This window comes from Equus caballus, chromosome 1 (assembly GCF_041296265.1).
Source record: "Equus caballus isolate H_3958 breed thoroughbred chromosome 1, TB-T2T, whole genome shotgun sequence".
Lineage (NCBI taxonomy): Eukaryota > Metazoa > Chordata > Mammalia > Perissodactyla > Equidae > Equus > Equus caballus.
Window position 1 is genome coordinate 29211864 of NC_091684.1, and position 15745 is coordinate 29227608.

At 46.8% G+C, this 15745-nt stretch overlaps 1 protein-coding gene across 7 annotated transcripts in view; it reads left to right on the forward strand.

Annotated features, from left to right (window-relative positions):
* The window catches only part of FBXW4 (F-box and WD repeat domain containing 4), an 84552-nt gene that overhangs the window by 57478 nt on the left and 11329 nt on the right, over positions 1-15745 (forward strand). For all 7 annotated transcript variants that reach the window (XR_011421677.1, XR_011421678.1, XR_002807884.2 and 4 more), the window contains one exon: positions 8008-8073. Coding sequence is in view for 4 of the 7 variants with exons in the window: in XM_070222530.1 (XP_070078631.1) it covers positions 8008-8073 (66 nt within the window). In the remaining 3 variants the exon portion in view is untranslated. The remainder of the gene's footprint in view (positions 1-8007; positions 8074-15745) is intronic.

The window sequence follows — 15745 nt, forward strand, 5'->3', positions numbered from 1 at the left end:
TATCTTTTTGAATTAGTGCTTTCATTTTCTTCAGATAAATACCCAGAAGTGGAGCTGCTGGATCAAATGGTAGTTCTATTTTTAATTTTTTGAGGAAACTTTGTACCATTTTCCATAGTGGCTGCACAATGTACATTCCCACCAATAATTCCCTTTTCTCCATGTCCTCGCCAACACTTGTTATTTCTTGTCTTTTTGATAATAGCTATTCTGACGAGTGTGAGGTGATATTTTATTGTGGTTTTGATTTGCATTTCCCCGATGATTAGTGATGTTCAGCATCTTTACATGTGCATGTTGGCCATCTGTATGCCTTCTTTGGAAAAATGTCTGTTCAGAGCCTCTGCCCATTTTTTAATTGGGTAGTTTGTTTTTTTGTTGTTGAGTTGTATGAGTTCTTTATATATTTTGGGTATTAGTTCCTTATCAGATATATGATTTGGAAATATCTTCTCCAACTTGGCAGGTTGCCTTTTCATTTTGTTGATGATTTCCTTTGCTGTGCAGAAGCTTTTTAGTTTGACGTAGTCCTATTTGTTTATTTTTGCTCTTGTTGCCTTTGCCAAAGAATCATTGCCAAGACCAATGTCAAAGAGCATACCGCCTAAGTTTTCTTCTAGGAGTTTTATGGTTTCAGGTCTTACATTCAAGTCTTTAATCTATTTGGAGTTAATTTTTATGTTTGGTGTAAGATAGTGGTCTAGTTTCACTCTTTTGTGCATGGCTGTCCAGTTTTCCCAACACCATTTATTGAAGAGATTGTCCTTTAACCATTGTATATTCTTGCCTCCTTTGTTGTAAAAAAATAGTCTTATTATCCTTTAGTTTGACGAAAAAAGTTGTGTTTACCTCCTTCACACCCTATTTTTTAAATAATTGTAATAATCCTGTTATACCAGCGTTTTTTCTCATAGTGGAATCATAAGATCCTGCCTGTGTTCTTTGGGAACATCATTTTACTTTTTATTATTTTATTATTTTTATTTTTTATTGAGATCTCATCAGTTTATAAGATTATATAAATTTCAGGCATACATCATTATATTGCAACTTCTGTATTGGCTACACCATGTTCACCATCAGAAGTCTAGTTGCCTTCTGTCACTGTACAAATGTGCCCCTTTACCCCTTTTAGCCCTCTTTCCACTCCCCTTCCCTTCTGGTAACCACCAGTCTATTCTCTGTGTCTGTGTGTTTATTTGTTGTTGTTTTATCTTCCACATATGAGTGAGATCATACAGTACTTGTCTTTCTCTGTCTGATTTATTTTGCTTAGCATAATACCCTCAAGGTCCATCCATGTTGTTGAAAATAGCAAGATTTCATCTTTCTGTGGCTGAGTAGCATTCCTTTGTATGTATATACACCACATCTTCTTTATTCATTCATCTGTTGATGGACACTTAGGTTGTTTCCAAGTCTTGGCTATTGTGAATAATGCTGCAGTAAACACGGAAGTGCATAAACCTTTTCAAATTAGTGTTTTCATATTCTTCGAATAAATACCGAGAAGTGGACTAGCTGCATCATAAGATAATTCTCTTTTTAATTTTTTGAGGGATCTCCAAACTGTTTTTCTTAGTGGCTGCACCAGTTTACATTCCCACCAGCAATATACAGGGTTCCCTTTTCTCCATGTCCTCTCCAACACTTGTTATTTCTTGTCTTTTTAATAGTAGCCATTCTGATGGGTGTGAGGTGATGGCTCATTGAGATTCTGATTTGCATTTCCCAAGTAATTAGTGATGTTGAACATCTTTTCATGTGCCTATTGGCCATCTGTATATCTTCTTTGGAAAAATGTCTGTTCAGATCCTCTGCTTGTTTTTTAACTAGGTTGTTTTTTGTTGTTGTTGTTGAGTTGTATGAGTTCTTTATATATTTTGCATATCAACCCCTTATCAAATATGTGATTTGGAAATATCTTCTCCCAATTGGTACGTTGTCTTCTAGTTTTGTTGATGGTTTCTTTTGCCATGCAGAAGCTTTGTAGTCCCATTTATTTTTTCTTTTGTTTCCCTTGCCTGAGGAGACATATCCAAAAAGATGCCAAGATCAATGTCAAAGAGCACACTGCCTATGTTTTCCTCTAGGAGTTTTATGGTTTCAGGTCTTACATTCAAGTCTTTAATCCATTTTGAGTTAATTTTTGTATATGGTATACGATAGTGGTCTACTTTCATTCTTTTGCATGTGGCTGACCAGCTTTGGGAACATCATTTTACATGACTGTGTAATATTCCCTTAAGTAGATGGAGCATCATTTATTTAACATGTTTTTGGTCTTGACCCCTTGAAGGCATGTCCTTCTTTCCCTGTTAACCCATTTTGGTTCAATCATACACGAAGTTGGCTAAACTGCTTTTGAATTTATATTTTCTATCTGTACCATCTCTTTGAGGTAATGGTATGCCAGTTGCTTTGTGAAATGGAACTTCTTTCTATTTGCCTTAAACTGTACTCATTGAAGTTTCACATAGGCCTCTTGGTCTTATTATCCTTTAGTTTGATGAACACAGTTGTGTTTACCTTCCTCTCCCTGGACTTATAGCTTTAGTTCTGGGCCTTATAGGCAGGTGCTCCTGTGGATGGTAGGCCCGGCAAGTGTGCTCCTGCCCCCTCACTGATGTGACTCTCAGCCTTCTGGTCTGAGTATAGCATTCACGTGGAGGTTTCCCCGGGTGCAAGGTGGGATGTTTGTTGGAGAGAGCACAAGATTTCTTTGCTTCTCTTTTTTTTCCTTCCCAAGCACATCTATTTCCCCTCCCCTTGGGTGGGCTGGGGTGCTCTGTTGGCTGGGTCTTGGGAACTGGCTGCCTCAGACTTTCACCTGCCCCAGCCTATGTGTCTCCTCTTCCTGACTTCTGTTGACCTCCCGTTCCCACTCTACTGGTCCCTCCCTCACAGTGCTGTCACTGCGCTACTGCTCCTGGCTTCCCCTCACAGAGTGAGTTTGTGTGACCTTCGCACTGCATTCATGCTTTGGGACTTAGTTGCTATAATGATGTCAGTGGCACAGGTTAGCAGATGGCAGCAGCCGCAATGAGACCTGACATGTTCTAATGATTCCCTTCTTCCCATCCTTGCAGGCTGAGCCGATGGAGGGGCAGGGATTTCCTTGAGGCATTTTAGGAGGGGGATGAGGGAAATCGGGGGGCCCCCAGGTGCCGATGAGGCCTGTGACCTTTGCTGCTATAATATCAGTGTTTCACAAGCAGGGCGGTTCGGGAGCCCACTTGCAGCCCATCAAAAATTGATTTAATTGCAATTTTTCCTCCAATTAGGAGCACTGGAGCCTGACTAATTGGAGTAATAGAGAGTAATAAGGCTCAGATAAAAAGCCTTCCTCGGCAGCCTTTGTATCTCGTGTCAGTGCCTGTCAGAGGTCAGAGAGCTTGCATATTCTATTAGGCAGCCCGGCCTTCATTTGTACAAATTAGTTTACCCAACAGTAATTAAAATGCCAATGCGGGTTGAAGAGAACTGAATACACTTGATGGGCATGTTGGTGAATGATGTGACAGCTCTGGTGGCCTCCGTTGCCAAAGTGTGTCAGCCCCGGCTCAGAGGCGGCCGGGGCCTGGGCCAGCTGGGCGGCTCTAGGCCAGCCACGGGGCACAGCTGCTGAGCACGCCACTTCTGCTGCCCCTCCTCAGAGCCACCCGGTCGCTCCTTTTTTCTTCCAGGTGGAGTTATTTGTTCATTTGTCCATTCATTCATTCACCAAGCATCTGAGTTTTCAGTGTGTGTCAGGCATTATACTGGGTGCTGGGAGAGAACCTTCAGGGCAGAAACCAGGGCAAGGGGTGGTGAAATCACTTGGGCTCTGGAATCAAGACTGACTGGGTTCAGATTCCAGTCCTACTAGTTGCTACTTGTGTGAGGTAGGGCAAGTTCCATTACCTCTCTGTGCCTCAGTTTCCTCATCTATAAAATAGGAAAAGTGATACCTATTGCATAGAGTTACAAACATTAGATGGGATAATGCTTGTGAAACATGTGCTTAGAACCTGGCACACAGTAGGTGCTCAATAAATTACTAGCATAATTAAGAGGGCCTAACCTAAGGCAGAGGCAGCAAGAATCCACCTTCTTTTCACCCTGCCCACACCCAGCTGATTTCCCTTCTTATCTTCCTCTTCTCTTTTCTGTATCTTGTTATTTTCTTTTCCTCAACTTAAGTATCAGAGCCCTAATTCTCCTCATGTCTCTTTCTGATATGAGGATTCCTATTTCTACTTCTTGGGCCTGAGGATGATCTCTGTGATGCCAGGTTTACCTAAGCTGGGGCCAGGAGGCCAGTAAGGTAGGTTAGGGATCTGGGCAAGGTCTGGGACTAGATGAGAAATCATAGAAGGCTGGTTTCTGGTAGGGCTTTCTGGTCCAAAAAGTGTAGAATTTATGGAGTCAGAGTGACTTTCAGACCTTCAAGCTGAGAGAGTGTCTGCACTTGTTCAAGAGCATGTGTGTGTGTGTGTGTGTGTGTTGATGTTAATTTTTAGGTACTGTTGGTAAACTTCTCATCTATTACCTGGTTGTGGTACTTATGAGGGATTTCACTGCCCCAACAATGTATGACTATGTCATGTGTCTTTCAAGTCTGAGTCTGGTGATTTGGGAATTATTCCATTAAGAAGCAGAGGGACCCCCCTTCACAGCCCATATGACTTGGTTGGGCTTTGTTGGCTGTGAGCTCTGGAGGGTTCTTTCAGTTCAAGTCTATGGATTTGTACTGAGTGCCTCTTTTGGGTCAGGCACTGTGCTGGGCACTGAAGTACACAGGAACCACTAGACAGTTCATGAGCTCACAGGAAGGATGAGAAGATAACCCCAAAAATACCATTTGTCCCATGAGGGTGAGACCAAAGTGTGGTAGGGACCCAGAGGAAGGATGGCCAAGCTACCTAAGGAGCCAGGAGCTCTTGCTTCTGCCTGTTCAGCACAGGTTTGCTATCCCTGTCCCTGGGATATTCCTGAGGGAAGAGATGGGACTGAGGGTAAAAGCCATTTGAATCTTCTTTCCTTTCTGAGGAGAGCTGGCTTTTTCAGTAACTTCAAACCCTAACTTGAGATTATAGCAAAGACCTCTTAATGGGAAAGATTCTTTGAGTAGACCCTAAGGAGGAGCCATAGAAGGAATGGTACATGTGTTCCTTTAGTTCATCTCTAAGTATTTATTGAGAATCTTTGGCATACTTAGCATAGGACCCAGCACAGCGAGGGATGTGGAGAGAATTTATTTGAAGATATCAGGCTGATGCAAATGGAGCACAATGGCATTATATTCAGGCTAAATTGCCTGGTGGAGGTTAGAGAGAGTGAGGGTGGTGAGGCTGCCTGTGATGTGCAGATCCCACCTTACTAGCCCTTTTTCAGAGCACTTGATCTGGCGAGTCTCCAGGGAGGGGTACAAGTATGTGAGCAACAGGTCCCGTGTGCAGCTGCAGCATTTCAGGTAAATTCATGGAGGCTTGGCTGTCACTTTATTTTCCCTGTCTGTACAATGGGAACAGTAATTTCTATCTCCTGGACTTATTGTGGGATGTGAAGCATCCTTTGAGTGTCCCAGAACTATGAATTTCTTCTCTTCTCTGCTCCATGTGTCCGTCCTACACTCTGGCAAGACTGCACTTGGGAGCCCCCTTTTAATCTTCTGACTTTGAATGTGGCCAGTCTGTGGCTTTTGCATCCTAAAGTCTGTGGGAATTGGGAGGTAGGGTAGGGAGCAAGTATGGCCGAAAGCAGGGGGAAGTAGTTTGAGGTGTGCAGGGCTATGTCTGCAGCCAGCCTCGCCCCCAAGAGTCCTGGGCAGTCCTCATGGTTTGGGTGTGGGTCCTGGTGAGTGTCCCCAGCAAGACTTGGTTCCAAATCTGCTTGACTGTGGCTTGCGGGGTTTTTTTTACTGAGTGTTAAATTTGATTAAACTGTTAGGTCCTCGTAAGTGTCGAGGGGACTCTCTACTTTCCCTCCTTCTCTTCCTCCTTGCCTCACATGGTTAAGCAAGGGAAAAGTGCAGTTTTGGAAAGAAACATTCTTGGTGTCGTGTCCAGACAATTAAGAAAGACCTTCATGGGGTATGAAGGTGAGAGGTACTCCTCCTGGTGGCAGATGGACAGGGCCTGGGGCCAGTGGGCAGGAACAGAGAAGGACAGGAGTCCCAGGGGAAGGTGTTCCCATTCCCACCTCAGCCTGCTGAGAGGTTAGAGCTGTGGGAGTGGCAGGGATTCAGGTTCCAGGTGCCTCCCCCCCACCAACATTGACTTACCTTGATGCTAATTTAGGCCTGTGGCCAGTCAAAGGCCTGCCACAGTCTCCTTAAGAGATGTCTGTACTGGCGCCCCTCACCTGGCCCCCACTCCTCAAAAGTCTGGAGAGCCCAATTGCCTGCTCGAATGATTTCCAAGTGGCTATTATGTTTCCAACCCAAGGTAATTGGCTTTACCAGTTATTAATGGATTACCCTCAAGAGAAAAATGTCGAGGGGGAGGGAGGTGAGGACACCTCCTGGCTTTGTAGTTTCGGGCTTCAGTGTCCAGTGGCTCCTTCCCAGGCTGAGAGTCACTTGGGGCATGACAGAGTGGCTGTTTTGGCATGCTGCTCTAGTTTAGTGGCTGCTGGTACTCCTATGGGTTGAGAGGAAGCTGGGATGATGGAGCACGTCCCTCAAGGAAGTCTTGGCTTGAGGCATGGAAGCCCCAGGGGGGCTTATGTGGCTTTTTGTCAGCCTGGGATTGAAAAGCAGACACTTGCCCTGCAATTTTGATTGTAAATCAGTGGCTCCGCCAATGCCTGCCCTAACATCTCCTCCATGAGCAACTGGCAGGCCAGCTCCCCCGCAGCCAAAGCCACTGGCTTCTTTCTCTGTGGAAAGCCATCTCCCCACTGACATGCTTGCGATCAGAGAGCCACAGGTGCTGGGCAGGGTCAGGGCGGATGGGCTGCTGCCCCCACGTTGCTAACATGTCATTAGTATGTCCAGTCCCCCTCCCCCCCATGCCAGACATGTAGGGACATGGCCCTTCCCTGCCCCAGGACTCCTGAGTGACACAACTGCTTTCAACTCTCTTGTTCACTGTTTAGGTTTTCAAGCCTAGGGTTCCTGCAGGCTTCCCACTGCCACCTGCCAAATCCTCTAACAAAGGAGTGGTCTGGAGTATAGGTTCAAGTTCTAGTCCTAGCACTACGGCCAACCTGGCTCATTGCACGGAACCTTCTCACTGGGCTTGTGCCTCCACTTAAAATGAAACTCTGCAGATTGTATATGTTGAACTTTTTAGGGGTTTAAGAGACACTCTGGGAAATATGGTCACAGTGTTCCTTCTCACCTGCCTCTTGGTAGTATCTGTCATTGTCCTCTAAACTCTGCCTGACTCCCCTTCTACTCTGAAGCAGCCCTGGCTGCCTGGCCCCTCACATTCCCTGCTCTCTCACCTCATCTACTAGCATTATGACCCATTTCACCTTTTCATGTTGTTACTCACCTTTCAGTTTCCCTTTCCTCAGTTGGGTGCCTTTATACCTGCTCTGTGCTTTTACCATATTCCCAGATTCCCCCAGCTCTTAAAACCTTCCATAATGCCCCCCCAGCCACCCTCACTTCTGAACCGTGGATTCCCAGGAGACCTTTTCTGTGCCATGGCATTGTGAACTTATCCTTCATACAACTGAAGCCCAACAGGCTTGCTGTCCCTTGGCCTCAGAGTTGTGCATCTGGAGATCCATTATTATGGGGGGCAGAGACCACACAACGGTCTGAGTAGCAAGTAGCAAGCTCAGTCGTTGTTAAACCCATGGGTCCTCTGGCCAAGCAGCCGTGGGAGGTCACAGCCCTCACCGTGCTTCCAGTTGTCTTCCCACAACTCCTCTGATGGCTGTCTCGGCTGCTTCCTTCATCCTGGCTTAACCCCACGATCCCCTGGAGAATGAACACGGTACTTACAATTTTGTAGCCATTTCCCACAAGTTCTGACAAGCCAGACCTGACTCTGCTCTCCTTTTGTTTGGCAGCTCTTTCGTGACAGGGACGGCTTGTTGTGGGCACTTCTCACCCCTAAGAATCTGGGACCTCAACAGGTAAGAGATTCCTGAGCCCACCATGGCTTCTTGGGGGGGTGGGTGGGGGGGGTGCTGGAGCAGCCAGGGTCGTAAAGCAAAGAGCTGGCTGAGCTGGCCCCTGCTTCAGTTGGCCACCGACTGGGCCAGGAGGAGGCTGGGACCCCCGGCCTGCAGCCCACTGACAGCCTCCACTGTGGGTCTTCTCACACGGAATCATTTGGGTTAGCTTGAGAAAACGGAAGTAATTTATAATAGGTAAATAATTTCCTGTGTAATTTATGATAACGACAATTTGGATTTATGATACTCTTTCTCTGAGGAGTGCCTATGTGGCTACATAAAACCCCATCTATCTTCACAGATAATTTTTCTAAAATAAAGAAATTTTGAAAGTGGCCTACAGATCCATACAAAGAATTATACAGAACAGTAAAAATACATCCAGATTTTACTCATAGTTCTCCTCGTTGGCAGGCTAAACACATTCCCATCTGATTATCTGCCATTCTGTTGTGTTTTTAAACTTTTTATTTTGAAATAATTATAGATTCATAGAAGTTATAAAAATAGGACAGGAGGGTACCTGTGTAACATATTACATTGGTACAATCCATAGACCTTTATTCAGATTGCACTTGTGTGTATGTGAGTGTGTGTAGTTCATTGCAATTTTATCCCATGTGTAGTCATGTAACTACTACCACAATCAAGATACAGAACTGTTTGTTCCACTAGCACAAAGATCCCTCTTGTACCCTTTTATTGTCGCACCCATCCTCCCCTCCACTTCCCTTCCTTCTTGTCCCTAACCCCTGGCAACCACATGTGTCTTCCTTGTCTATAATTTTGTCATTTTGAAAGTATTATATAAATTAAATAATACAGCATGTAACCTTTTGAGATTTTCTTTTTTTCCCTCTAACTCAGCATAATTCCCTTGAGACCCATAAAAGTTGTTGCATGTATCAATAGTGCTTTCTTTTTTATTGCCAGTAGCATTCCCTGGTACGGACATACCAAAGTTTCTTTCCCCATTGAACAGCATTCACCCATTGAAGGATATTTGAGTTGTTTTCAACTTTTTGACTATTGCAAATAAAGCTGTTATGAACATTTGTGTATAGGCTTTTGTGTGGACATAAGTTTTCATATCTCTGGGATAAATGCCCAGGAGTACGATTGCCAGGTCATTTGGTAAGTGTACGTTTAGTTTTCATTTTTCTATCTGCCAAACTATTTGAGTGTCTTTATTATTTTATATTCTGACCCCAATGAATCAGAGATCTACTTTCTTCGCATCCTCAACAGCATTTGGGATTGTTGCTATTTTTTATTTTAGCTATTCTAATAGGTGTGGTATCTCATCATGGTTTTAATTTGAATTTCCCCAGGAGCTAACAATATTAAACATATTTTCATGTGCTTATTTGCCTTCTGTATATTCTCTTTGGTGAAATATCTGCTTATGTATTTTGCCCATTTTCTTATTGGATTGTTTGCTTTTTCACTGTTGAGTTTTGAGAGTTCTTTGTATATTCCAGATGGTAATCTTTTGTCAGATATGTGGTTGGCAAATATCTTCTCTAAGTCTATAGCTTGTCTTTTTATCCCCTTAAGAGGGTCTTCTACAGAGCAAAAGCTTTAAATTTCGATGAAGTCCAAATTATGGACTTTTTCTTTTATCAATTGTGCTTTTGGCATCAAGGCTAAGAACGCTTCACCTGGCCCTAGGCCCCAACATTCTGGTTTTCAATGCCATAATTTACAGGAGTGGTGAGGATATGCTCTTCTTGTCTGTCTCCTGCCTCAGTTGCTCCAGCTTGTCTTTTCTTTCCATCTCCCCTGGAAAGTATTAGCCATATCTTTTTTCCTGAAAAATCCACTGTATTGTCAATCTTTCTAAAAGATTTTTTTTATAACACATGGAATGTTTTAATTAAATATGGTTTCCTCTACAACATTGTCTTGATGGTCATCCAACCACAGGGATAGGAAACTGGCAACTTCCCCAACCACATCACATCTTTGGATAGCTTGGAGAGCTAGAATGCCTACCCTTCATTGAGAGTTGAGCTGCTTCCTGGAGCTGTGATCCTGGACAAGAAGGAAAGGACTTCAAATATCTGAAAACTTGGTTCTGCTCCTCCAGAGTCTTCTCTTTTCCAGACCAAAAGTCTGAGGCCCTTCAACTATTGCTTATAAGCATAGTAGATCAGTTAGGGTGCTTCTGGCTATAAGTAATGAAGATCTAATTCAAAGTGGTTCAAACAATAAAGGGATTATTATTGTGTTAAATGACAAGGAGTCCAGAAATTGGACGACTGGCTGGTTCCAGGATTGAGGGGTTCAGTAGCTCAATGAGACCACAAGGGTCCATCTGCTCCGTAGCTTTCTGCTTTGCACCCCAGTCAAGATGGCTTTTGCCCGTGTCCTCAGGCTTGTTTACACAAGCTCTACCAACTCATAAAGGCAACATCCAAAGGGAAGAAGGAAGAGTGAGGACGTGTCCCTGCCTGGGGTCTGTTTTTAAGATGGGGAAGCCTTTCATAGGAGCTCCCAAGCAGACTTCTCATATTCAGTGAGCCAAAAGTGTTCTCCAGTACTCACCCTAAACCAAACTCTGACAAGGGAAATGAATGACTAGTCAAGATTCACCTTCCAGGCCTGGGGAAGAGCCCAGTTTTCCCCATATGCTCAGTGGCAGTGGGGGAGAGGTGGGGTGGGCACAGAATCCAGTTTTGGTCAGCAAGAAAGAAAGAGAGGAATAACTGGATGGATGACTTACAGTGTTGGTCTCACACCGGTTTCAGGACTGTTCTCACCTGGAAGTTTCTCTAATTTATCTGGGTTTATCCCTCTTGAAATGGGGCGTTCATAACTGAGTACTGTACACACTGGGTGTGGGCTGATGAGGGGCAGGTGCTTTCACCTCCCTTATTCTAGATCTTCTGCTTTTGTTAATGTAGCTGATCTTCACATCACAGTTGCCAGCACAACTAAAACTTCCAAGGGCTCCTTTGTTCTTTAGCCCCTGGAATGTTGGAGCTCCTGCAATACGTGAAAGTTGTTCCCATGGCTCACTCTGCCAAACTCCTGCCATCAGCAACTTCTTCCTTCTCAATGGGACTGGGGCAGAAGGAGCCCCTCCTCTAGTGTGTGACTTGGAGGCTGTGAGGAGCTACAGAGGGAGCACAGACCGTGTGGTCAGACAGACCTGGGCTCTAGATCTGACTCTGCCGCTTATTAGCTCTGTGATCTGGGGGGGACCTCTCTGGGCCTCAGTTTCCACATTTGTAAATGGAATTTAATTATCCCTACCTAAGAGAACTAGTATGAAAAAAAATATTTTGAAAAAGTATCCCCACAGTGCCTGTCACCTTGAGGGCATTCAACCACTGTAAGCTGTCTCCTTCCTCTCTTCCTCCTCCCCACAGCTTCCACGTTAGTACCTTGGAGTTTGTGGAGGCTTAGCCTTTTAATTCTCCAAAATAGCTGTGGCCTTGTGACCAGTAGCAGGGGAAGAGAACCTGCTGACTTCATGGCACAGAGAAAGCTCTTGATAGTAAGGCTGCAGGTCACAAAGATGGGAACTTCTGCTGAAAGTCAGCTTTATTTAGTCATGTAGCTGGACCTTGTGCTTGGCATCATCACTGGCCTGGGTTGAGGATGGCAGACAAGCCTGCGGGGTAGGGCCGGGTGCACCACTGTGGCCCAGCTTTGTCTCGAAGGTTGGGTAACCTTTGAGTGGCCTCTTCTACCTGTGGTTGCCCTGGTGGGCACAGATTTATGGTCAGGATGGAGTTCTAAGGGACCAACTCCTCGAATGGCATTCTCTTATGAAACCCCAAACACTGAGTCTTCATAGAACCTAGAAAGAAGCAAAAGGAGAATGGACACAAGACAGCTAGGGCCTTGGTTCTCATTGGAGCCAGACAAGAAACAGCTACTGCGCCCCCTGGCCAGCCTGTGGCAGGGCTGTGCTGGGCATCCCTTGGCATTGCCTTCTTTCTAGCCCCTGGATTCGCCTCCTCACCACTGAGAGGAGCCAGGCCTTGTTTAACCATCTCTCCTGTCCTGAGGGAAGCTTGGAGGACTGAGTGGTGCAGGGATTGAGGGAAAGATGCCCTGGCGGGGACATCCGCTTTTGGTGGGAGGAAACGGGTAGACAGGACAACTGTCTGTAGCTGTCTTTCCCAGAGAAGCCCAAGCAGATAATAAAGCCATGTAGAAAATAGGATTAAGGTAATGAACAGGCAGGACAGAGTTTGATCTTTCAATAATGCCAAAGCCTGACTGACAAGCCAATCTGGAAGGTGGAGCAACATCGCCGGCAGGACTTGGTGGCGGGCGGTGTGCAGTGCTGGGTGGATTCTTTGCTTTTAACCTGTCACCGCTGAAACCTGAGGAGCGCCAGGGTTCTGTCTTTTATGTGTGTGCTCTGTCTTGGGGGGAGGAATACTGGAGGGGCAGTTTTGCTCTGAGCATCACCCCTCCAGGGGCTGCCCTCAGGATGATGGTGGGGGCTGGGACACACCTCCTGGGTTATAGGTGCCCTGCTGGGCACCAGCACTCCCTCATCCCTTTGTTGTCCCTTTGCCATCCTTAGACAGCCTAGGCTACTTCTCACAATGCCTGAGGACGTCTTTCAAGGTCACCATGGCGCCTTCAGCCCTTTGTTCTATCAAGACCCCGACACTCTTTTCTGCCTATGGGCTAGGGAAGGGGAGGTGCTGGCTGAAGCACATGGGTCAGAATGCAGTCATGGGCACACAGCCACTGCCTAGATGGCAAGGAGCTTTGTTGCCCCCCTCACCCTTCCTCCTTTTTCCCTTTCTTCTTTCTCCTGGAGCTGGAGACTGTGGGCTGGGCCCAAAGACAGGAATTTCTAACCTGTCTAAACCAGGCAGAGAGAAAGATGGAGTACTTCATCCAAGCTCGAGGTGCCAGAGTGTTCTTGCTTCTGAGGGCAGAAGGTCTTCAGGCCCAGTCCTAAGGGCTCCCATCTTGACAGACTGTGCCGACAGCCACCCACTGAAGTATCCTTAGCTAGGCCCTGTGGTCTCATCAGATCCTGAGGAACTGTGCCAGAGCCATCCTGTTCCTGAACCTGGGGTCTGGAGGAATCAAGGCCCATCTGTCTTCTCTGTCTGCATGTGAGCAGGGCTCTCAACTAGGCCCCAGGGAAGGTGTTGTCTGTGTGGGACATACCTCCTGGTTGCCTGAAGGCCAAAGGGTCTGAGTGGCCTGACATCACACACCCTCTCCATGGGCTTACTCTTGCTGTGGGTTTTACCTTTTTTGCCAAGGGGCATTTGAGCTGGATCTAGCATTGGTGCCCTGATAGCAAGGCGCAACAGGTGCCCTGGTGACAAGGGGCAGGTGGGCATCAGGATGGAGAGGCCTGTAATCCCAGACCTGGAGGTGTCATAGTGGGCCCAGCCACATTCCTAAACCAGCCTGGGGACTGTCAGATAGGAGTGGGCTTTGGTGACCTGGCTATTCCTAGGGCATTGAGGGCTCAAGTCCTCAGCTAGGCACTACACTGCCCTGTATGTGTGATCATATGCATGGCTCCTGCACACACACCTGATCGCCCCTTCCTCTTCAAGCCAGGTCATTCCTGGCTCCCATCACCCCTCCATTTCTACGCTCCAGCCCCTAAGTCTCCTCCTTCTCCATGAAGGCAGGGGAAGATAGACTTCTCACACATTCTGACAGCCATCCTGTATTGTTTCCCCTCTGAGCCTTTGCTCCAGCTGACTCGCACCTGAAATACCCCCTCTCTGCCTACTGAAACCCTACTCACTCTTCAGCATAAATAGCACCTACATCGCAAAGCCCTCCCTGATCCTGACCCCTGTGGCTGGAGTTGGTGACCCTTAGAGCACTCATAGGGCCACCTTGTCAACCACCATGTGGCTTGGTATAGCTTCCCTGCAGGTGAGGAACTTATCTTGGGACCCTGGATTGAACACAGGAGATGCATATCAGGGCATCCAGTGGCATTTGGAATGGTAAGAGGCGCCTAGCTGCAGCCCTTTCTAACCATCTGCAGGAGGAACCAGTGTCCTGAAGGCAGGCTCGGCCGCTCGGAGGGCACCATTAGTGCCCATCCTGCTCAGGTGTGGCTTTGTCTCTGCCCCTGGCCCTCCGCCTCCACCCCAGGCAGGGGGCCTGGCCCTCAGTCAGGGTGATTACGGGAATTGCCCCTCTTTAAAAGTACCTGCCTTCTCCTTTGAAAGTATTACTGACAGCTTTTTTCATTTTCTTTTTTCTTTACCTCTTTAAGGAACCCTGTAATTTCTTTCTTTTTCTTTCTTTCTCCCCACCTCTTTCCTTTTTCTTTCTTGTCCCCTCTGTCCCCCTGAACTCTTTGAAATTGGCTCTCTGCCTGCTGACACCAAACTGATACTTTGCGTTTCACTTCTCCTTATCCCTTTATGGCAACAGATGTTGAAATTTTGTATCCTTTTATCTGCCCGGCTGCCCCTTCCTGTAATTATGGTCCTCTTGTTAGCAGTACAAAGTGGGCTGCCGGGCTGCCTGGCCTTTGAGCCATTGTGTCTGAACACGTGTGCGCGGGCAGGCGCTGGGGGGCTGTGCGCGCGTGCACACACACACACACACACACACACACGCATGTGAGAGGCTGTGTGCTTGGGAAGGTCCTTCCTGCTCACCTTATGGGGCTGGGGCAGGCGAAGCTTCCATGGGCTCGTCCTGTCTCCACCACTCTGTGGTTACATCTAAGACCTATCTGCCTCCTTGAGTCTCTTGCCCTCCCCACCACAGGGCTGGACTAGGACAACCTCTCCCTGCTTAAAAGCCTCATGGCTGTCTGCCACTTGTGGAGTTCATGCCAGCTGAGTAGTGTACACCTGAAGGCCCACCACGGTCTGGAACCAGATCCCGCCAGCTTGTTCCCCTCACATACCGAAGCCTCCAGCCAAACCAGGTGCTCTAGCTCTGCACCTTTGTTGTTGCTGGTCCTTCACCTGGGCCATCCCCCCTCTCCTGTCATTGCCTGCCACCTCCTGTCACTCACTGAAGAATCACTTAATACCCACAGCCAGAAATGTTCTCTTACCTGTCCTCTTATAAAATTTTCTTTCATCTCTCCTGATACCCACTGAGTCACCCCTTCTATTATTAGTTGGATACATGACAGACTTCTCTCCCTCACTGGGTTGAACACTTCTTGAGGACAGGGGCAATGTCTCCTTCAAAGTCACACCTCACATCTCCCTGCAGTTTCTGTTATGCACAATGCCTTGTATACAGAAGGTGCTCAATAAATGGCCATTGATCAAAGAAAGGAAGAGAGGGAAGGAGGGGGTAGAAAGAAGGAAGGTAGAAAAAACATCCCATTCTCTTAGCGACCAATATTGGGCCTAGCTTATACCTTCAGGCCATCTGTCCCCTGGGAGCAGAGAAGAAGGGTGAACTGTTTGTCACCCTTCTTTCCCCCTCTAGAAAAGCCACTGTTGCACTTTGTGTGACCCCAAAGAGGGCCAGATAGGGTGTCCTCACACCCAAACAGATGCAGGAATGAGCACTCAAAGGATCTCCAGGGAACATCATCAGGAAGCCAGTATGGAAACAGTGGCTGTACAATGGTGTGGCGGCCATGGGCATTTGTGGATGTGAGCTGGCAGGTGGGAGCCAGGGGTATCATATCTCAGCGCACTTT